The 16334-nt window shown below is 46.3% G+C and overlaps 1 protein-coding gene and 1 long non-coding RNA gene across 7 annotated transcripts in view; one reads left to right on the top strand and one right to left on the bottom strand.

Annotated features, from left to right (window-relative positions):
- The window catches only part of LOC138754527 (rootletin-like), a 128449-nt gene extending 114409 nt beyond the window's left edge, over positions 1–14040 (bottom strand). For 5 of the 6 annotated variants that reach the window (XM_069918905.1, XM_069918910.1, XM_069918906.1 and 2 more), the window contains exons 1-3: positions 4584–5142; positions 3685–3826; positions 1951–2099 (exon numbers count right to left, since the gene is read on the bottom strand). In XM_069918905.1, the coding sequence (XP_069775006.1) occupies positions 1951–2099; positions 3685–3826; positions 4584–4643 (351 nt within the window). In that variant the 5' untranslated portion in view covers positions 4644–5142. Of the gene's footprint in view, positions 1–1950; positions 2100–3684; positions 3827–4583; positions 5143–13808 lie in introns of those variants that run through there. The other variant, XM_069918907.1, reaches the window with a different exon arrangement.
- Positions 4536–8209, top strand: LOC138754528 (uncharacterized). The gene is made up of 3 exons (XR_011351811.1): positions 4536–5820; positions 5939–6013; positions 7813–8209. It is a non-coding gene; the product is annotated as an uncharacterized lncRNA (long non-coding RNA).
- Positions 14041–16334: the final 2294 nt, after the last annotated feature.

Raw genomic sequence — 16334 nt, 5'->3', positions numbered from 1 at the left:
TGACCAAGTCTGCAAAAGTGGTGCTTTAATTCATATTTTTCTGACTGAGGCTAGTATGCACTCAACCTCAGCAGGAGTTTCAGGTCGGGACCTTTTACTGAGACTCCAGACAGGGTCCCGACCATTTCTCTCCATGGATGCTGCCTGGTCCATCTCTTTGTTCACTCCAGATTCCAGAAACTGCAGTGTTTTTGTGCTTCTCATTGGGAGCAGGTCGAAGGAATGAACCAAAGACCCATTTCTTTACGGAACTCTCATCCTCCTAACATCAGAATCCAAAGGTGGTGATATTTGATCATTCGCAAACTGATTCGCACTGTTCCGGTGGTTACAGGGTCAAGGGAACTGGTCTCATTCAATGGTCTATTAAAAACATTAAAGAATTTATACCTCATGATTTTATTGCTACAGAGTTTACTTCAGAGCTTGTTTCATATAACCCCTCTTTATTAGCCTTCCTCATGAGCCCCATGAATTTCATGGCCACACCAGTCAGGAATCTGCAGGGCTGCGCCTGTTCTTCAATCCTTATTTCATTACTACCTCAGTTTATAAGCCATAGGTGTCTTCAAAAATTAGTTGGCCCTTTAAATTATCATCCATAAATGACCTCTGCAGGATGGTGGAGGGAATGGCTGAGCGAGTGCACTGTTAATGTCAATGATCATTGCAGAGTAATATGGGTCACCTGTTTTTTTCTTCAAGCCTTCCCAGTATTTTCTAGTCCTAGTGTTCCAGGGTTAGGGTTCAGATGCAACCCAAGGCTTCGCCGCTGCTGGGTTTTCCCCAAGTCATGGACATTCCCAGAATGTGGGATGTCAGCAACGTTGCATTTAACATCCAAGATACCACAAGATAAAGACTGCCTTTTACCTTAATGCCGGGAGGGCTCCTGTCATGGGAAATTTCAGACTTTTGATCGAGCAGCAACGTTTAAGACTAAATAATGTGCCTCAGCAGGGATTTGTAGAAGTCGGACGACTGGCCTGTCAAGCCATTCAACAAGATCGCGGCTGATCAGGCCGTGGTCCATAACCCTTAATTCTCCAAATATGCACATTACCTAACTCTGTCTTAAATATTTTTAATGAAGTAGCATTCAGATTCCAGATCGAATAAATCACATAGCTTTGCTCCATCATTATTGACTAATTCTACTGTACATAACTAAGTATTGTTTAGTTCCACCAAATGTCAATCCTCCAAAGTGATAATGTTGATTAATGTTATCTAAAATTAATATGACCCAGCAATGTAATAGCAAACAATACTAACATAAGTAACAAATCTCATCTGGACACCTGTGCATGCCTTAGCTGTAACAGAAGGAGGGTGGACATTTTCTGGTGAATGGCTCAGTTCCTGATTCTCCAATGCCAGGGTATCTATACCATCCAGATTGGGTGAATGAGGAGTGTAATACAATTCTTTTCCATTGCTTGGTTGACTGCTTCCTGCAAGACTCAAGGAACTAGGTGACATTTAACACAGACTGCATCCAAGAACTTAACCCTTTACCAGTGATAATCTGTCATTGGAACTGGTGGTAGCCAGAATGAACAACGCAGCAACGCACCAAGGATTCTTTACAAGTACCGTCCTGACCCTCACCACATGGGATGAGAGCAACAGACACTTTGTGAACAACATCACTCCTATGTTCCTTTCCAAGACGCGCAATGCCCTAATCGAATGGCATCAATTGTCATGCCTGCACCTTCACTGGTACATCCCATCCAACATCACTACAATGGTACAATACTTCCAGAACACCTACCAACACCGTAATGGCACGGGGTGCACTGTGCCATCATGAACCAGCTGGTTAGGTGCCCTGCAGGTCAAAAGCATTGAATATTTTGAAATAACATTGTCCTACGGTGTCCAAATCTGCTTCTTGTACACAACTGGCACCAGCCAAACAGTTCTAGGTACTGCTGGTTCACCTACCCGCTCACTGATGGCATTGTATTTAATGGCCAGCTCATCTCGCTCTGCTCGACTCTGAGCCAGCAGATCCTCGACTCGAGACAGTTCCTGCTGCAGAATACAATTCTCTTCTTGAAGAGGCAGAACAGAAGACATCTCCAGGGGTGAAACTACAAGCAAAGACACACCAAATTAACAGGATCAAATTATGGCATCAGGATAGATTGCAGAATTCCTGAGCATGAAGGTCATTTAACCTAAGAATGTGCACTCCACAACAGTAATCCATTCTGCAAGGTATAATGAATGTACGGACCAGGTAAGATTACCTGGTCCATACATTCATTACCCAGTAAGGTAAGTGCATTATCACTTCAATGCAACTGCACTGAGTTACTATTTGTTCTAGAGCACACATGTCAAACTCTGGCAAATTTGGCCCGCGATATAATTATATTTGGCCCGCAAGATCATTTCAAAAATGTATTAGAGGTGGCCCGCTGGCCGCCGCGCCAGTATAGCGCATGCACAGTAATACAACAAATCCCAGAATGCATTGGCGTCAGCCCGCTAATCGCCCCCACCTCCTCTGTTTACATTGCAGGGTTTCACCGTGGACTCTGGTTTTGGGGCCTGGCCGGTGTCAGGGGAAGCCAAGGCCGCTTCCCAGCGCCCGGAACCGGAGGCCTCGGGCCTGACCTCGCCAGGACCGTTGCCCACTCCCCCTCCCTGCCGCAGGCCGATCCGTGACTCACGATGACGGGGCCGCTGATCCGCCGAGATGCCGCCCTGCAGCGAGAGCCGATGCCCCCGCACTGTCGTTGTCCAACCCGATCGCCCGCAAACCCCGCCCTCCCGCACACAGGCCTGAGTAAGTATTATGAACTTTAATCTCAGGATAAAACGATCTTCAAATAGTTTCATGTCACAGTGATAAATATATTCCTGGTTAAAAATGGTCCTGCACCTGGATACAAGCTCATTAGGCATAAAACTTGAAAAGTGTGTAAATCAAAGGATATCTGTACCAATGGAAAAAGGGCATGGCAAATAACCCTGCTGGAGTTCATGCCCACAATCAGTCACCCATTTGATTGTTTCAGGAATCATGTTATTCTCCCACATTCTCAATAGCCCTCAGATTTTACTATTCGACAGCACACTAGCAACATTTGACAAATCCTCTATAGAGAAATATTATTTATTGAATATTTTATTTCTCATTTGTTAATGCTTCTGGAAAGAGTTTATCCAAAACTATTATTAAACATTTATTTTTAATAAGAAAAAGTTTAACATTACATATGTTGAAAGAAGAGAAAACATGCAGATGTTGTTGAAAATTTTCAATAAATATTTAGTTCGGTCCTCAACTTAGTCCAAGTTTTTAATTTTGGCCCTCCATGAATTTGAGTTTGACACCCCTGTTCTAGAGTAAAGGTCACTCCTGTGTAACGCTACCAAATTCCTCTACATTCAATAGGGTAAAGATCACTTCTAAAGGAGAAGGTTACTGAATTTGGTTGGCAAGTTAAGGGACACTCTGCGAGGTAATTTAGTAAGTTAAGCTGTTTTCTTAACAAGTCAAGGGTCATCTTTGGTTGTTATTCAACAAGGTAAGGGTCACGATGTAACTGTATGCTAAGCGGAGAATGGGTCACTCCCTGGTTTTCTAGCTGCAGGAAGAATACTGCTTCCATTATGCATGAGGAAGGCTAACACATCCTGTTGGCTCTTCCTTCTCCTTGTCCCTACCTGATGCCTGCTCCTCCATGAAATTTTTGGTGATGATTTCCCGTATTTTGGCAGGAAGACAAGTCAAGGGCGAGCCTTCAGAATCTCGCCAAACTATGAATCCTTGCCCGTTCTCCACGCTCTGCACTGTATTCTGCAATGCCTGTTAGAGAGATGGAGAAAGAGGTCAAGGTGGCACACCGAAATAACACACGTTTGTCACCATTAGCCGTACCCAACAGAGAGCACACTCTGCCTGCCCTTGTAATAGTCCTAAAATGTAGCAATATTTTCTCAAATGCCCCAACTAAATTTCAAGCTGTACTCCTGTAATGACCCAAATTGTTTCAGACTCAAGGGTGACAAGATAGTGCCTGTTGGGCAAAGTCTGGCTGGTCATGGAGTCAGTTTCCTCTCTGACATTTCTCATCAATCATGGGTTGATGAGATACCCAGGACCCTAATGCATTAGAAAAGGTCACTGAGTCTGTTAAGTCCCAATATCCAGGGTACATTATGTCCCTCAGTATAATTTCTTTCATAACTTACTGTCTGTCACCTCCTCTCCCTGGTGTCATCCTTCCTCTGTGAACTAGATCTTCAGCATGCGACCAGATTTTAAAATAAAAACACTTTCTGTCCATGCAGCGTGTTATCAACGGAATTCCCTGCCTGTGATAATCAGCGTGCAACATGCGGCAATCACGCCCAATGATTGGACCAACCTGAGCGGGAGGTCCCCTGCTTGCCTCGGATCGCAACTAACTGAACACGGGCTGCAAGTGCAAAACATCTCATTCGGACGTTCTTGCCTATGTCTGAAAACGACGATTATAACCTCACATAAATTGATATTAAAGCCGGCGTGGAAGGGCCCACCGAGGACGGATGGATGGTGTGGGAGCCCTGGGCGCACAGACCTGGATCACCGCTTCCAAATGACACCCCTCCTCGGCTCCGGTCTCTCGGCATAAGCTCATCGAAAGGTCGGGGCCGGCAGGATGCGAACCAGTCAAACTTGTTGGACCTGCTCTCGTATCATTAAGACAGCTAAATGGTCTGGGGGGGGGGGGCGACTCTGAAATGGCCTTATTTCTGTAGCTCTTCTCTCTTTCCACTCTCTCCCTATCCACACTCTCTGTCCACTGTCTCTCCCTCTACTCTCTCTCCAACCTTTCACTCTCTCTACTGTCTCTTCCTCTCTCCAATCTTTCACTCTAAATGGCCTTATTTCTGTTGCTCTTCTCTCTTTCCACTCTCTCCCTCTCCACACTCTCTGTCCAGTCTCTCCCTCTACTCTCTCTCCAACCTTTCACTCTCTCCACTGTCTCTTCCTCCCCCTCTCTCCAATCTTTCACTCTCTCTCCCTCCACTCTTTCACTCTCTCTCTCCAATGTCTCTCCCTCCACTGACTCTTCCTCTCCCTCTCCAATCTTTCACACTCTCTCTTCCTCCCCCTCTCCAATCTTTCACACTCTCTCTTCCTCCCCCTCTCCAATCTTTCACACTCTCTCTTCCTCCCCCTCTCCAATCTTTCACACTCTCTCTTCCTCCCCCTCTCCAATCTTTCACACTCTCTCTCTTCAATGTCTCTCTCTCCACTCTCTCAACACCTTGCTACATCTCCAAGGAACCTCGCAGCCCAGAACATGCGGATTTGCCCCTGCAACTGTCCTCAGATCTGTTGTTTTTCTTCGTTACTTCACAGCAGTCAGATGGGACTATTTTAAAACTGATGCAAAGCGCGGCGTCTATGTGACAGACACTGGGAAGGTCTGGAGCAAGACGCAAGATCCCTCCCCTCTGGAGTCTGCAAGGTCCTAGTGCCCGATCACATCTCATCCAGTGACTGGCATTTGGAAATGATTTCTCCAGGAGATTTTATTTAAGGCCGCGGAGGCCCACAATTAAAAAGACCAAAACTGAACAGAGGGAGCAGCTGAACGATGCTGTGGGCAAGGTGGAAGGGGGTCCTCAATGATTTTGCACGCCCTCTTCTGACATCGATCTCAGTAGATCACGTCGATGGAGACTCCAGTGATCCTCTCTGCCACTCTGTGGATTGCTCGGTAGTAACCTATGCAGCCGGCCAGGATGCTCTTGATGGGCCTGTAGAAGATTGACATGACGGTGGCCAGTAGCAGAAATACAAAGCAGGTCAGGAAAGATCAGTGAAGAGGAAATGGAGTTCATGATTCAGTTCAATAACCTGTCATCACTCCTATTTCACCCATCGAGGAATAATTCACCCCTATTTTTACTTTTCCTTCCACAGTTCCTCAAGGTTGGGCAGGATTGTTTACACTCCACTTCTGTGTGCCCGAGGGATTCAGATTCTTCTGCCAACGGAGTGAGTGGGTGCAGGGTCTGGGAGGAGCTGCTGTTCTGTTATGCTTGCTGGGTTTCCATGTGCTCCTAAAGAAGAGACCCAAGGTTCTTAACGCCACCTCAGATTTTGCTTCTCCACTGTGAGTGGTCACTGGCCAGGGATTCCCCCAGTTAGTGACGATGGCATTCCCCCCCCCACCCCACCCCCCCAGCATCTTAGCACACTTCCTTGGTTTTCCTGTTAATCTCTTCCTCGCCACCCTTGATGAACACACTGAACTCTCAGATGGTGCCTCCACACAGCTCAGAATAAAACTCATAATGTCAGTCATGCAAACAAAGTGGCTCTGTTATCAGAACTGGCTGAGTGCAGTTGGAACCTCAATGTGCAAGGGTGACCTGGAGATGGTGCTGACTCCTCTCCCCACTTCACAGGCAGTGGCTTTGAAGGGTTTTGCAAATCACCATTAGTGTTACGTCTTCATCACTGGAGATAGTTAGTGTTTGAGACGGAGGTGGGATCACTGATGCCCAAAACTATAGATCAAGATCTCAGACTCAGCACTAAAAACACATACTTACACACAGTGGCATCACGAGGTTGGTGACCCCAGGGCAGCAACTCATGGTGTCAACACCCCCCCCCCACCCCATGGACCTCCTCCCATGCCAGTCCTTACAGAATCCTTAATGTTTTTGTACCCATGTTATTCATAAATCGTAATTCCCGTAATAATCACTGAATGTAACGGCAATAGCAGTGAGATAAACAACTAGCACAATTAAAATTACACCTTTAAGTTACAATATCATATACATAGCCTAAAAAATTCTCCTTTTCCTTCATTCTCAAAGCTATTGATGCAGGTTCACAAATGCTACAATATTTGTAGCTAAAACACCAGAAATTTTGACAAAAGCAGCAACTATAAAAACAACAGCGCATGCTTGTAGCGCGCGAGGACGAAACCACGTGATTCGAAGCGTCATCGTAACTGGGTAATAATAACGGCTCTGACCGAAGCACACGAGAAGGTTCAAAAATTAATCAGCGTCAAGTTTTAGCCTTGTAGGTATATTGATACACGTAAGCTGGGCTTACGAAAAATGTTTCTGCTGTTATAACTAACTACAGGGATATTTTTATAAAAAATAATACATTTCTGCTGAAACACTGTACAAAATTTTTTTTATAGACAGTCAATTTGGTGTCGCCCCCTCTGATGGTGTCACCCGGTGCAGTCCGCACCCCTTGCTTCTTGAACACTTTCAGGTGCATTTTATGGATTTTGGGCTGCTGATCGTGAAAATCTCCTTAAAGTTTTCCTATCATGTACCTTCTCGAACAGAAAGATGGAGGGTATGCTGCAAGATGCCAACCATGACAAAGGTGGCAACCTTTTCATCTTGGACAGTTCCTATACGCCTCCATACTGAGCTCTTGCCATCTCTCTGATACATGTTAATCATGGTATCATCTGTCCACAAGACCTTTTTCCAGAATTCAGCAGGGTCTTTCAAATACTTCTGGTAAATTGGCCATCCTTTCTGTGGCTAACTAGTGGTTTGCATCTTGCAGTGTAGCCTCTGTATTTCTGTTCATGAAATCTTCTTCATTGATATATCCACACCTGCCTCCTGAAGAGTGTTTCTGATCTGTCGGACAGGGATAAGAATTTTTCTGTCATCAGTGGTGAAGGTCTTCTTTGGAAGATCAGACCCTTTGTGATTACTGAGCTCACCCAGTAAGCTCAAACTGTTGAATTTGGTAATCCCAAGGTTTGGGTGATGTCTCTTATGGTTTTATCCTTGTTTTTCCAGCCTCTTTGACTTTCATTGGCACAATTCTGGTCCTCATGTTGAAAAATGGCAACTACAGAAAGCTTAGAAACAAGACTAGATCTCTTAGACATGCATCAATTAAACATACACGAGTACTCACAAACATCCGTGAAGCTAAATGCTGCCCTGAAAAGAGATGATGTAATTTCTACATGGTCAAACCAAGATGTATACAAAGAACCTTGAATAAAATCTGGAATGTGAACTTTAATTACATATGAATTGTTTGATTACAAATTTGAAACTGTGAAACAATGGCGGAAATTAAAAAAGTGTCTTTGTCCCAAACTGTTGATTGAACGCATGTTGATACGTGTGTTCTTCAGGCAATATCACTTAACAGTAGCATTTATTATCTTCTGTACAGCAGAAATGTCTCGTCAATGTTGCAACAGCTGCGAATCATTCTGTTACATTTGTTGCGAGTGTACACTTAATGCTGAATTCAATAAAAGTTAATTTTATGATTCTCCAACTTGCTATGCAATACAGCAAATCTGAAATTGTCCTTGTGTTCAGAATGGAGTTATCTATCGTAATCCTCAAATTTTTTTTTCAGAAAGCGAACCTTTTGAAAAAATTTGTTGACTAGTATTATTCTGGTACCGACCTGATTTACAGTAGCTAATTAAAAGGAGCTTTCTCCGAGAAGAAACTTGAGCATCCAGTGGAAACTCAAATAGTTACCTAGAGAACATGCAAACTCCACGCAGACAGCAATCAAGTCAGGTTTGAACCTGGGTCCATGAAACCGCAAGACAACAGCACTAACCACTGTGTCACCACATTGCACGTGACCATTTTTTTCATCAATGGTCAAAGGCCGTGCATTTCATCATCCACATCTCCCTTCAAAATATGGAAATAGAAAAAATGTCTTCCAGGGTCTGACCTTCAGTCTTCAATCAGCAGTTGGGGGCTGCAGAATTGGGGGAAAAAATTGGTAGAGGATCTACATTTTGTGGATGTTTCATGTAAGGCACTCACTCTCACATGCATTAGTGAGCAAGTTTACAATGACTTGGAGATTCGCTTCCATGTGGCAAATATTCAACTGCAGGATTTTATTTTTGTTTTTCTAACTGCAGTGGGGAAGTGGGAAAAAGGCCGATGAGCCACCATTGACCTTCGTCTTATGCTCTGCCACACCACTCCAGTTGATCCTAAATTCAAAATACAGCAGCAGCTCTCCTGCCTCAGCTGATAACCCCACTGTTCTTGAAACAAGCAGAGCAAGATTTCAGCACAGATACTAATTAGTCATCTTAGATTTGCCTGGAGATGCAAAAAAAACTCATGGAAGGTGTCTGTGTGCATGTGTGCACGCGCCCCTCTCTCTGCGCGGGTGAATCTCTGTGTGTGAATTATTACAGTACAATCGTATTTGACAACAAACCCGTCACATGCTGTTAAGAGAGTGACTGCAGTGTTAGCTCACACATGAGTGCCCTGTGCCAGAGGACACCTCTATTCTATGAAAAGGCAACGACTTCTGGGAAACGGAGACGTAGTTTAAGAATTTAGGGAAATAAAAGGAGGAATGAATAACAGAAAAAAAGACATGAAAATCTGGAAAATATTTGGAGTCCAACTGTGAGCAAATACAAAGGAGTGGTGGCTGTGGGACAGTCCCAAGCCAACCGTTTCTGAGAGACATGGTAACTGTGAACCTGCCAGTGCTAGGACCCGGGGACTCTGTCTGTGTGTGACCTATCGCCTTCCAGCAAGTGCATGCGTCCATCCCCGTGGTAACTCGACTACACCAACTGTTTCTTGTTTACTGCCACCTGCAAGACTTGCTGTGACCATCAGGTGGCCTGGAATACCCTGCGAGATTTCATATGGCACAGTGTTTACACGCGACAGCTTCACATTAAGCAAATCTGCTAGACTTTCGAAGGACATGAATAAGTTGATTATTTTGCTTTTTTTTTTTAAAAAATGTGAATGAACTCTTTGGAAACTCCAATTTACCCGAGTGGGATACAGTGTGATTTACTTCGGAAGCTAAGGCGTGTGCCGCGAAACAACTGGAGTGACAGGGGAACCCAAATTACCCCTGCCAACCGTGAACCCGTCCCCAATGGAAACCAATCAGTGTGGGGGCAGTTATGAGTGTTCAGCTGTGGCTGGGAGTAAAGCGGGTGTCAAAGCCTTTTTTTGGACACTTAAAAAAGTAACTTGCATTTATATATATAAAGATCCAAAAGACCGCGAATGCATTAAATATGAAAGAATGTTTCTCTCACTGTAGTATTTGCAGAATAGTTTGTTTCTGCTTGCATTTTTTTTAAACCAAAAGCATCTTCTGGTACTTTTCCTGCTATCCAATTCTAGAAGGGCAGCATTTAATTTACACATAAAGCTGTCAGGACGGCATTAGATTTCAGCTTTGTTGTCAGAGTACATACATCACATACAACCCTGAGATTCTATTTCCTGCGGACAAGGCAGAATCATCACTTACTGGTGGTGCAAAAAAAACTGTACACACCTGTACACATGTAAACAACTGACCATGCAATACAAGGAAAAAAATCAAGTGTAAAAGTAAGATTCCTTAAATGAGTCCTTGATTGAGTTTGATGTTGAGGAGTCTGATGGTGGAGGGGTAGCAGCTGTTCCTGGCACTCATACCTCTTTGGTATGGAAAAGAGTGCAGGCTTCCTTAAGTAACGGCCAGGAGTGTCAAATTGGATTCAAAGTTCAGATTTATTGTCAGGGAATCACATACAACCCTGAGATTCTTCCACCCCCCCCCCCCCTCCCCCCCAGGGCTCGAAGCTAAGGAGTTAGAATTGCCCATGTAAATTTAAACAGGACTTTCTGGTCAACAACTTACACAATCCTACATTGATCCCACTTTCTACTCCCTACAATCTCATTAACTCCTCTCAGATTCTACCACTCACCGACACAAGAGGAACCAGCTTCTTTTTCTTTGGCTTGGCTTCGCGGACGAAGATTTATGGAGGGGGTAAAAAAGTCCACGTCAGCTGCAGGCTCGTTTGTGGCTGACCAGTCCGATGCGGGACAGGCAGACACGATTGCAGCGGTTGCAAGGGAAAATTGGTTGGTTGGGGTTGGGTGTTGGGTTTTTCCTCCTTTGCCTTTTGTCAGTGAGGTGGGCTCTGCGGTCTTCTTCAAAGGAGGCTGCTGCCCGCCAAACTGTGAGGCGCCAAGATGCACGGTTTGAGGCGTTATCAGCCCACTGGCGGTGGTCAATGTGGCAGGCACCAAGAGATTTCTTTAGGCAGTCCTTGTACCTTTTCTTTGGTGCACCTCTGTCACGGTGGCCAGTGGAGAGCTCGCCATATAATACGATCTTGGGAAGGCGATGGTCCTCCATTCTGGAGACGTGACCCATCCAGCGCAGCTGGATCTTCAGCAGCGTGGACTCGATGCTGTCGACCTCTGCCATCTCGAGTACTTCGACGTTAGGGGTGTAAGCGCTCCAATGGATGTTGAGGATGGAGCGGAGACAACGCTGGTGGAAGCGTTCTAGGAGCCGTAGGTGGTGCCGGTAGAGGACCCATGATTCGGAGCCGAACAGGAGTGTGGGTATGACAACGGCTCTGTATACGCTTATCTTTGTGAGGTTTTTCAGTTGGTTGTTTTTCCAGACTCTTTTGTGTAGTCTTCCAAAGGCGCTATTTGCCTTGGCGAGTCTGTTGTCTATCTCATTGTCGATCCTTGCATCTGATGAAATGGTGCAGCCAAGATAGGTAAACTGGTTGACCGTTTTGAGTTTTGTGTGCCCGATGGAGATGTGGGGGGGCTGGTAGTCATGGTGGGGAGCTACAATGGCTCATTAATTCTCCAACCCGCACATCTTTAGGAAGTGGGGAAACCAGCGCAGAGCCGTCTGGTGGCCAGGGGAACACACAAACTGTACACGTAGCACTGGAAATCATGATTGAACCCAGGTGTCTGGAGCTATGAGATAGAGTTCAAAATATCATTCCTTGAAGAGTATTAATTAAACCTGCGAGACTAACAACAGTTTTACTTCAGTACTCGATTCACATCGGTTCTGCAGACCAGTAGTTCTCAAATTTTTTCTTTCCATTCATCTACCACTTTGTATTCCCTGTGCCATAGGTGCTGTGATTAGTAAGGAATTGCTTAAGTGGAAAGAAAAAGTGAAAACCTTTGTTTTAATCGTACCTAATGGACTTGTTATATGCAAATCTGTGAAACAAATTCATTAAATCCAAAGATCATCTGCTCTTGTCACCACTACATCTTCCAATTCCAAAGAGGAAGAACAGATGAGGCAATTTAATACCTTGAGACGACCTGCTTTTCATAGCTGATCTATAGCCTGACAGAAATCCCCGCCTTCCCTCCACCCCCCCATAATTTGCTTGGTTCACAATTCTATTATTCTGGTATACAAAATTTTAATTGGAAACGTCAGCTACCATTTGTGGAGATGCATCTCAGCTAATGAGACACTCAACAATGTGCAACTAATCCAAGGGTCTCCAATTCAGACAACGCTAACATTTTTCTGAAACCTTTGCTGCCTAAGGTCTAGGCTGATTACATCCTGTTCACTCATCACATGTCCTTGTTGTTTTCTCCCTTTGGCTTTATAATTCTAATCATCTTCAATAATCTCTTCTCCTTGGGTGTTCCCTGTGCAACCATCTGCTGGCCCTATAAACTGCTATATTTCAAAGTCACTGACTTGGTCTCTTGCATCCCTGCTGATCTCTGCAAGGTGTGGACAACAAAACTTACAATCGTCATTGGCGAAGGTGGAAGGGACACCTCCCCTGGTCATTCTTCACTCTTTATTCTGATACTTTCTTGTCCTTTGCCTAGGGCGCAGGCCCAAGACATCAGTAATATATCTTTACCTCCTATGGCTACTGCGAGTTTCTCCAGCATTCCTGTGCGTTTTAACTCCAATCTCGACATCTGCAAACTTTTGTGTTTCAACTCAATAATTATTGCAAGGCCATTTTAGGAACAGGCCACTCGGCCAGCTACCTCTAAACAGTGCAAGTACAATGCTGTTTTAACCATGCCAAGTGGGGGCATTCGCACGCATGGCACCTCCTTGCAAGGTGCTATGCCCACAGACGCTCACGCAGCATGGTCCGCCCCCTGCGAGGTACAGTGCCCCCCCATATGATCGCTGTCAGACCCATCCCCGCCCGTGTCACTAGTGTCCAGCATGGTACACGCTAGTGACTCTCCATACAATAAAAGAAGTGCTTTCAGAGGGATGAAGGCTTACGTCCATTAGGCAGGTAGGCCACCACCAGCAGGTGTCACCCCACCTCATGACCCTAACAGTTGGACTGTGCCCCACCCAGGTGGGTAGACCACCACCAGCATTCCATCCCCCCACCCCGACTGTGGCCCACCCTAATGGCACCCACCCTAATGGCACCAACCCTGGTTTGACCCTCGTCAGCCCATGAAACAGGCATGTGTTACAGTTCCAAAACTTATAATAGTGCAATGGCGAACACCCCCATCATAAAGTCACACATAGGAAGGAGGTTGAAGTAAAAACCCAATGCTGGAGAAACTCATTGATGTTTTTACCTCAGACCAGCATTGGGTTATTTTGAACCCCCAATCATAGAACAGGGGTGAGTTACCCCTGACCCACCTTTTTGGTTTGTTTTCATAACTGGTTGTGATTTTTTAAGAGAGTAATTTGATTTCCTCCACCCCAGCAAGTTTACATGGCGCTATACACGTAGTTAAACGTCAATGGAGGAGGAGTTGGACCGCGAAGGAAAAGATTCGTTTGCAGTCATAAAGAAAAGGCGGGTGCACAAGCTGGATTAGATTTGTATTTGCACGGGGGGATGGTTTTCCAAAGAACCCCCCACTTTTATTTGGCACATCGGCCCGTTTGGATGGATGCCTTCCCCCTCCCCCGTTCAGGGGTTCCCAGCCGCACGTTAATATGCGACAGTGCCTTTGTTCTTGGTGTGGAGAAAACGTCCTACCTGCCAAGGAGAGGGCGACCGGACGCTCATTCGCCACTTCCAGGCGCCGTCCTGTAATCCCAGCCACTTCCTTCTCCGTCTCTGCCCCCCCCCCCCCCCTCACCCTCCCACCGGCTCCAATGCAGGGCGGGGGGAGCGCGGCGATAGTGCCAAAGGCGGGCGGTCGCGAGGGCTTCCCCCGGAGCCCCTGCTCAAACTGCAGGCCCAGAGAGGAACGAAACGGGTGCCAACCCCCAGCTGCCGCGGGCGCTTTGGGATGATTGACCGTTCGAGCTCAACTTTCCATTGCACGGATCCAAAGTTTCTCTCCAAACTTGCATTGCATTGACTGACCTGACGTGACCCTCTGCCACTAAAAACTGCACCCCTAGTGCCGAGCCAGAACAAAGGCAGATACATGTAGTAAAACATGCATCTCATTGGGGGAGGGGGCGCGCCATGGCCGTATGCAAGTGGGGGATCATAACACCTAATTGGGGGGGCAATGCCTGCGAATGCCCCTGGGCACTGACCCTAGCCCTCTCCAACCTGATGGCATTAACAGCGACTGCTCTGGTTTCTGCTAGCCTACTCCCTATTATCCTCTCTTCCCCATCCAGGTCTTTTTTCCACCAGCTGTCCATCCTCCTCTCTCTCTCTCTCTCCATCGAGTCTTCCCTCCTAACCCTGCTTGCTGGTGTGCCCAGCCTCCCTATTACCCTCTGCCTGTGGAACCATACACCTTCCAACCATTCAGGGGCCTGTCTACATTTTGCTCATGAAGGGCTCAAGCTCAAAACGGAGGATATGTATCTTTATCTTTGCTCTATAAAGTACGCCATTGTTAATGGAGAAGGGTTCAGAGAGCTCATTGCTGTATCTGACCCGACCTTGTTGGTTTTCGTGCAGTTGGATAATCATGTTGAGGAACTTTGGGGGACATCCGATGCGCTCTAGTATTTGCCAAAGCCCTTTCCTGCTCACGGTGTCGAAGGCTTTGGTGAGGTCAACAAAGGTGATGTAGAGTCCTTTGTTTTGTTCTCTACACTTTTCTTGGAGCTGTCTGAGGGCAAAGACCATGTCAGTGGTTCCTCTGTTAGCGCGAAAGCCGCACTGTGATTCTGGGAGAATATTCTCAGCGACACTAGGTATTATTCTATTTAGTAGAATCCTAGCGAAGATTTTGCCTGCAATGGAGAGCAACGTGATTCCCCTGTAGTTTGAGCAGTCTGATTTCTCGCCTTTGTTTTTGTACAGGGTGATGATGGTGGCATCACGAAGATCCTGAGGCAGTTTACCTTGGTCCCAACAAAGCTTGAAAAACTCATGCAGTTTGGCAATGGCGTGAAGCAAGGCTGTGTTCTCGCACCAACCCTCTTTTCAATCTTCTTCAGCATGATGCTGAACCAAGCCATGAAAGACCCCAACAATGAAGACGCTGTTTACATCCGGTACCGCACGGATGGCAGTCTCTTCAATCTGAGGCGCCTGCAAGCTCACACCAAGACACAAGAGAAACTTGTCCGTGAACTACTCTTTGCAGATGATGCCGCTTTAGTTGCCCATTCAGAGCCAGCTCTTCAGCGCTTGACGTCCTGCTTTGCGGAAACTGCCAAAATGTTTGGCCTGGAAGTCAGCCTGAAGAAAACTGAGGTCCTCCATCAGCCAGCTCCCCACCATGACTACCAGCCCCCCCACATCTCCATCGGGCACACAAAACTCAAAACGGTCAACCAGTTTACCTATCTCGGCTGCACCATTTCATCAGATGCAAGGATCGACAATGAGATAGACAACAGACTCGCCAAGGCAAATAGCGCCTTTGGAAGACTACACAAAAGAGTCTGGAAAAACAACCAACTGAAAAACCTCACAAAGATAAGCGTATACAGAGCCGTTGTCATACCCACACTCCTGTTCGGCTCCGAATCATGGGTCCTCTACCGGCACCACCTACGGCTCCTAGAACGCTTCCACCAGCGTTGTCTCCGCTCCATCCTCAACATCCATTGGAGCGCTTACACCCCTAACGTCGAAGTACTCGAGATGGCAGAGGTCGACAGCATCGAGTCCACGCTGCTGAAGATCCAGCTGCGCTGGATGGGTCACGTCTCCAGAATGGAGGACCATCGCCTTCCCAAGATCGTATTATATGGCGAGCTCTCCACTGGCCACCGTGACAGAGGTGCACCAAAGAAAAGGTACAAGGACTGCCTAAAGAAATCTCTTGGTGCCTGCCACATTGACCACCGCCAGTGGGCTGATAACGCCTCAAACCGTGCATCTTGGCGCCTCACAGTTTGGCGGGCAGCAGCCTCCTTTGAAGAAGACCGCAGAGCCCACCTCACTGACAAAAGGCAAAGGAGGAAAAACCCAACACCCAACCCCAACCAACCAATTTTCCCTTGCAACCGCTGCAATCGTGTCTGCCTGTCCCGCATCGGACTGGTCAGCCACAAACGAGCCTGCAGCTGACGTGGACTTTTTACCCCCTCCATAAATCTTCGTCCGCGAAGCCAAGCCAAAGAAAAAAAAATAAAGTACACT

The sequence above is a fragment of the Narcine bancroftii genome, chromosome 2, assembly GCF_036971445.1.
Source record: "Narcine bancroftii isolate sNarBan1 chromosome 2, sNarBan1.hap1, whole genome shotgun sequence".
In the NCBI taxonomy this organism is placed as follows: Eukaryota; Metazoa; Chordata; class Chondrichthyes; order Torpediniformes; family Narcinidae; genus Narcine; species Narcine bancroftii.
Note: the sequence above shows the minus strand (reverse complement) of the source record. Positions and strands in the feature narration are given on the sequence as shown.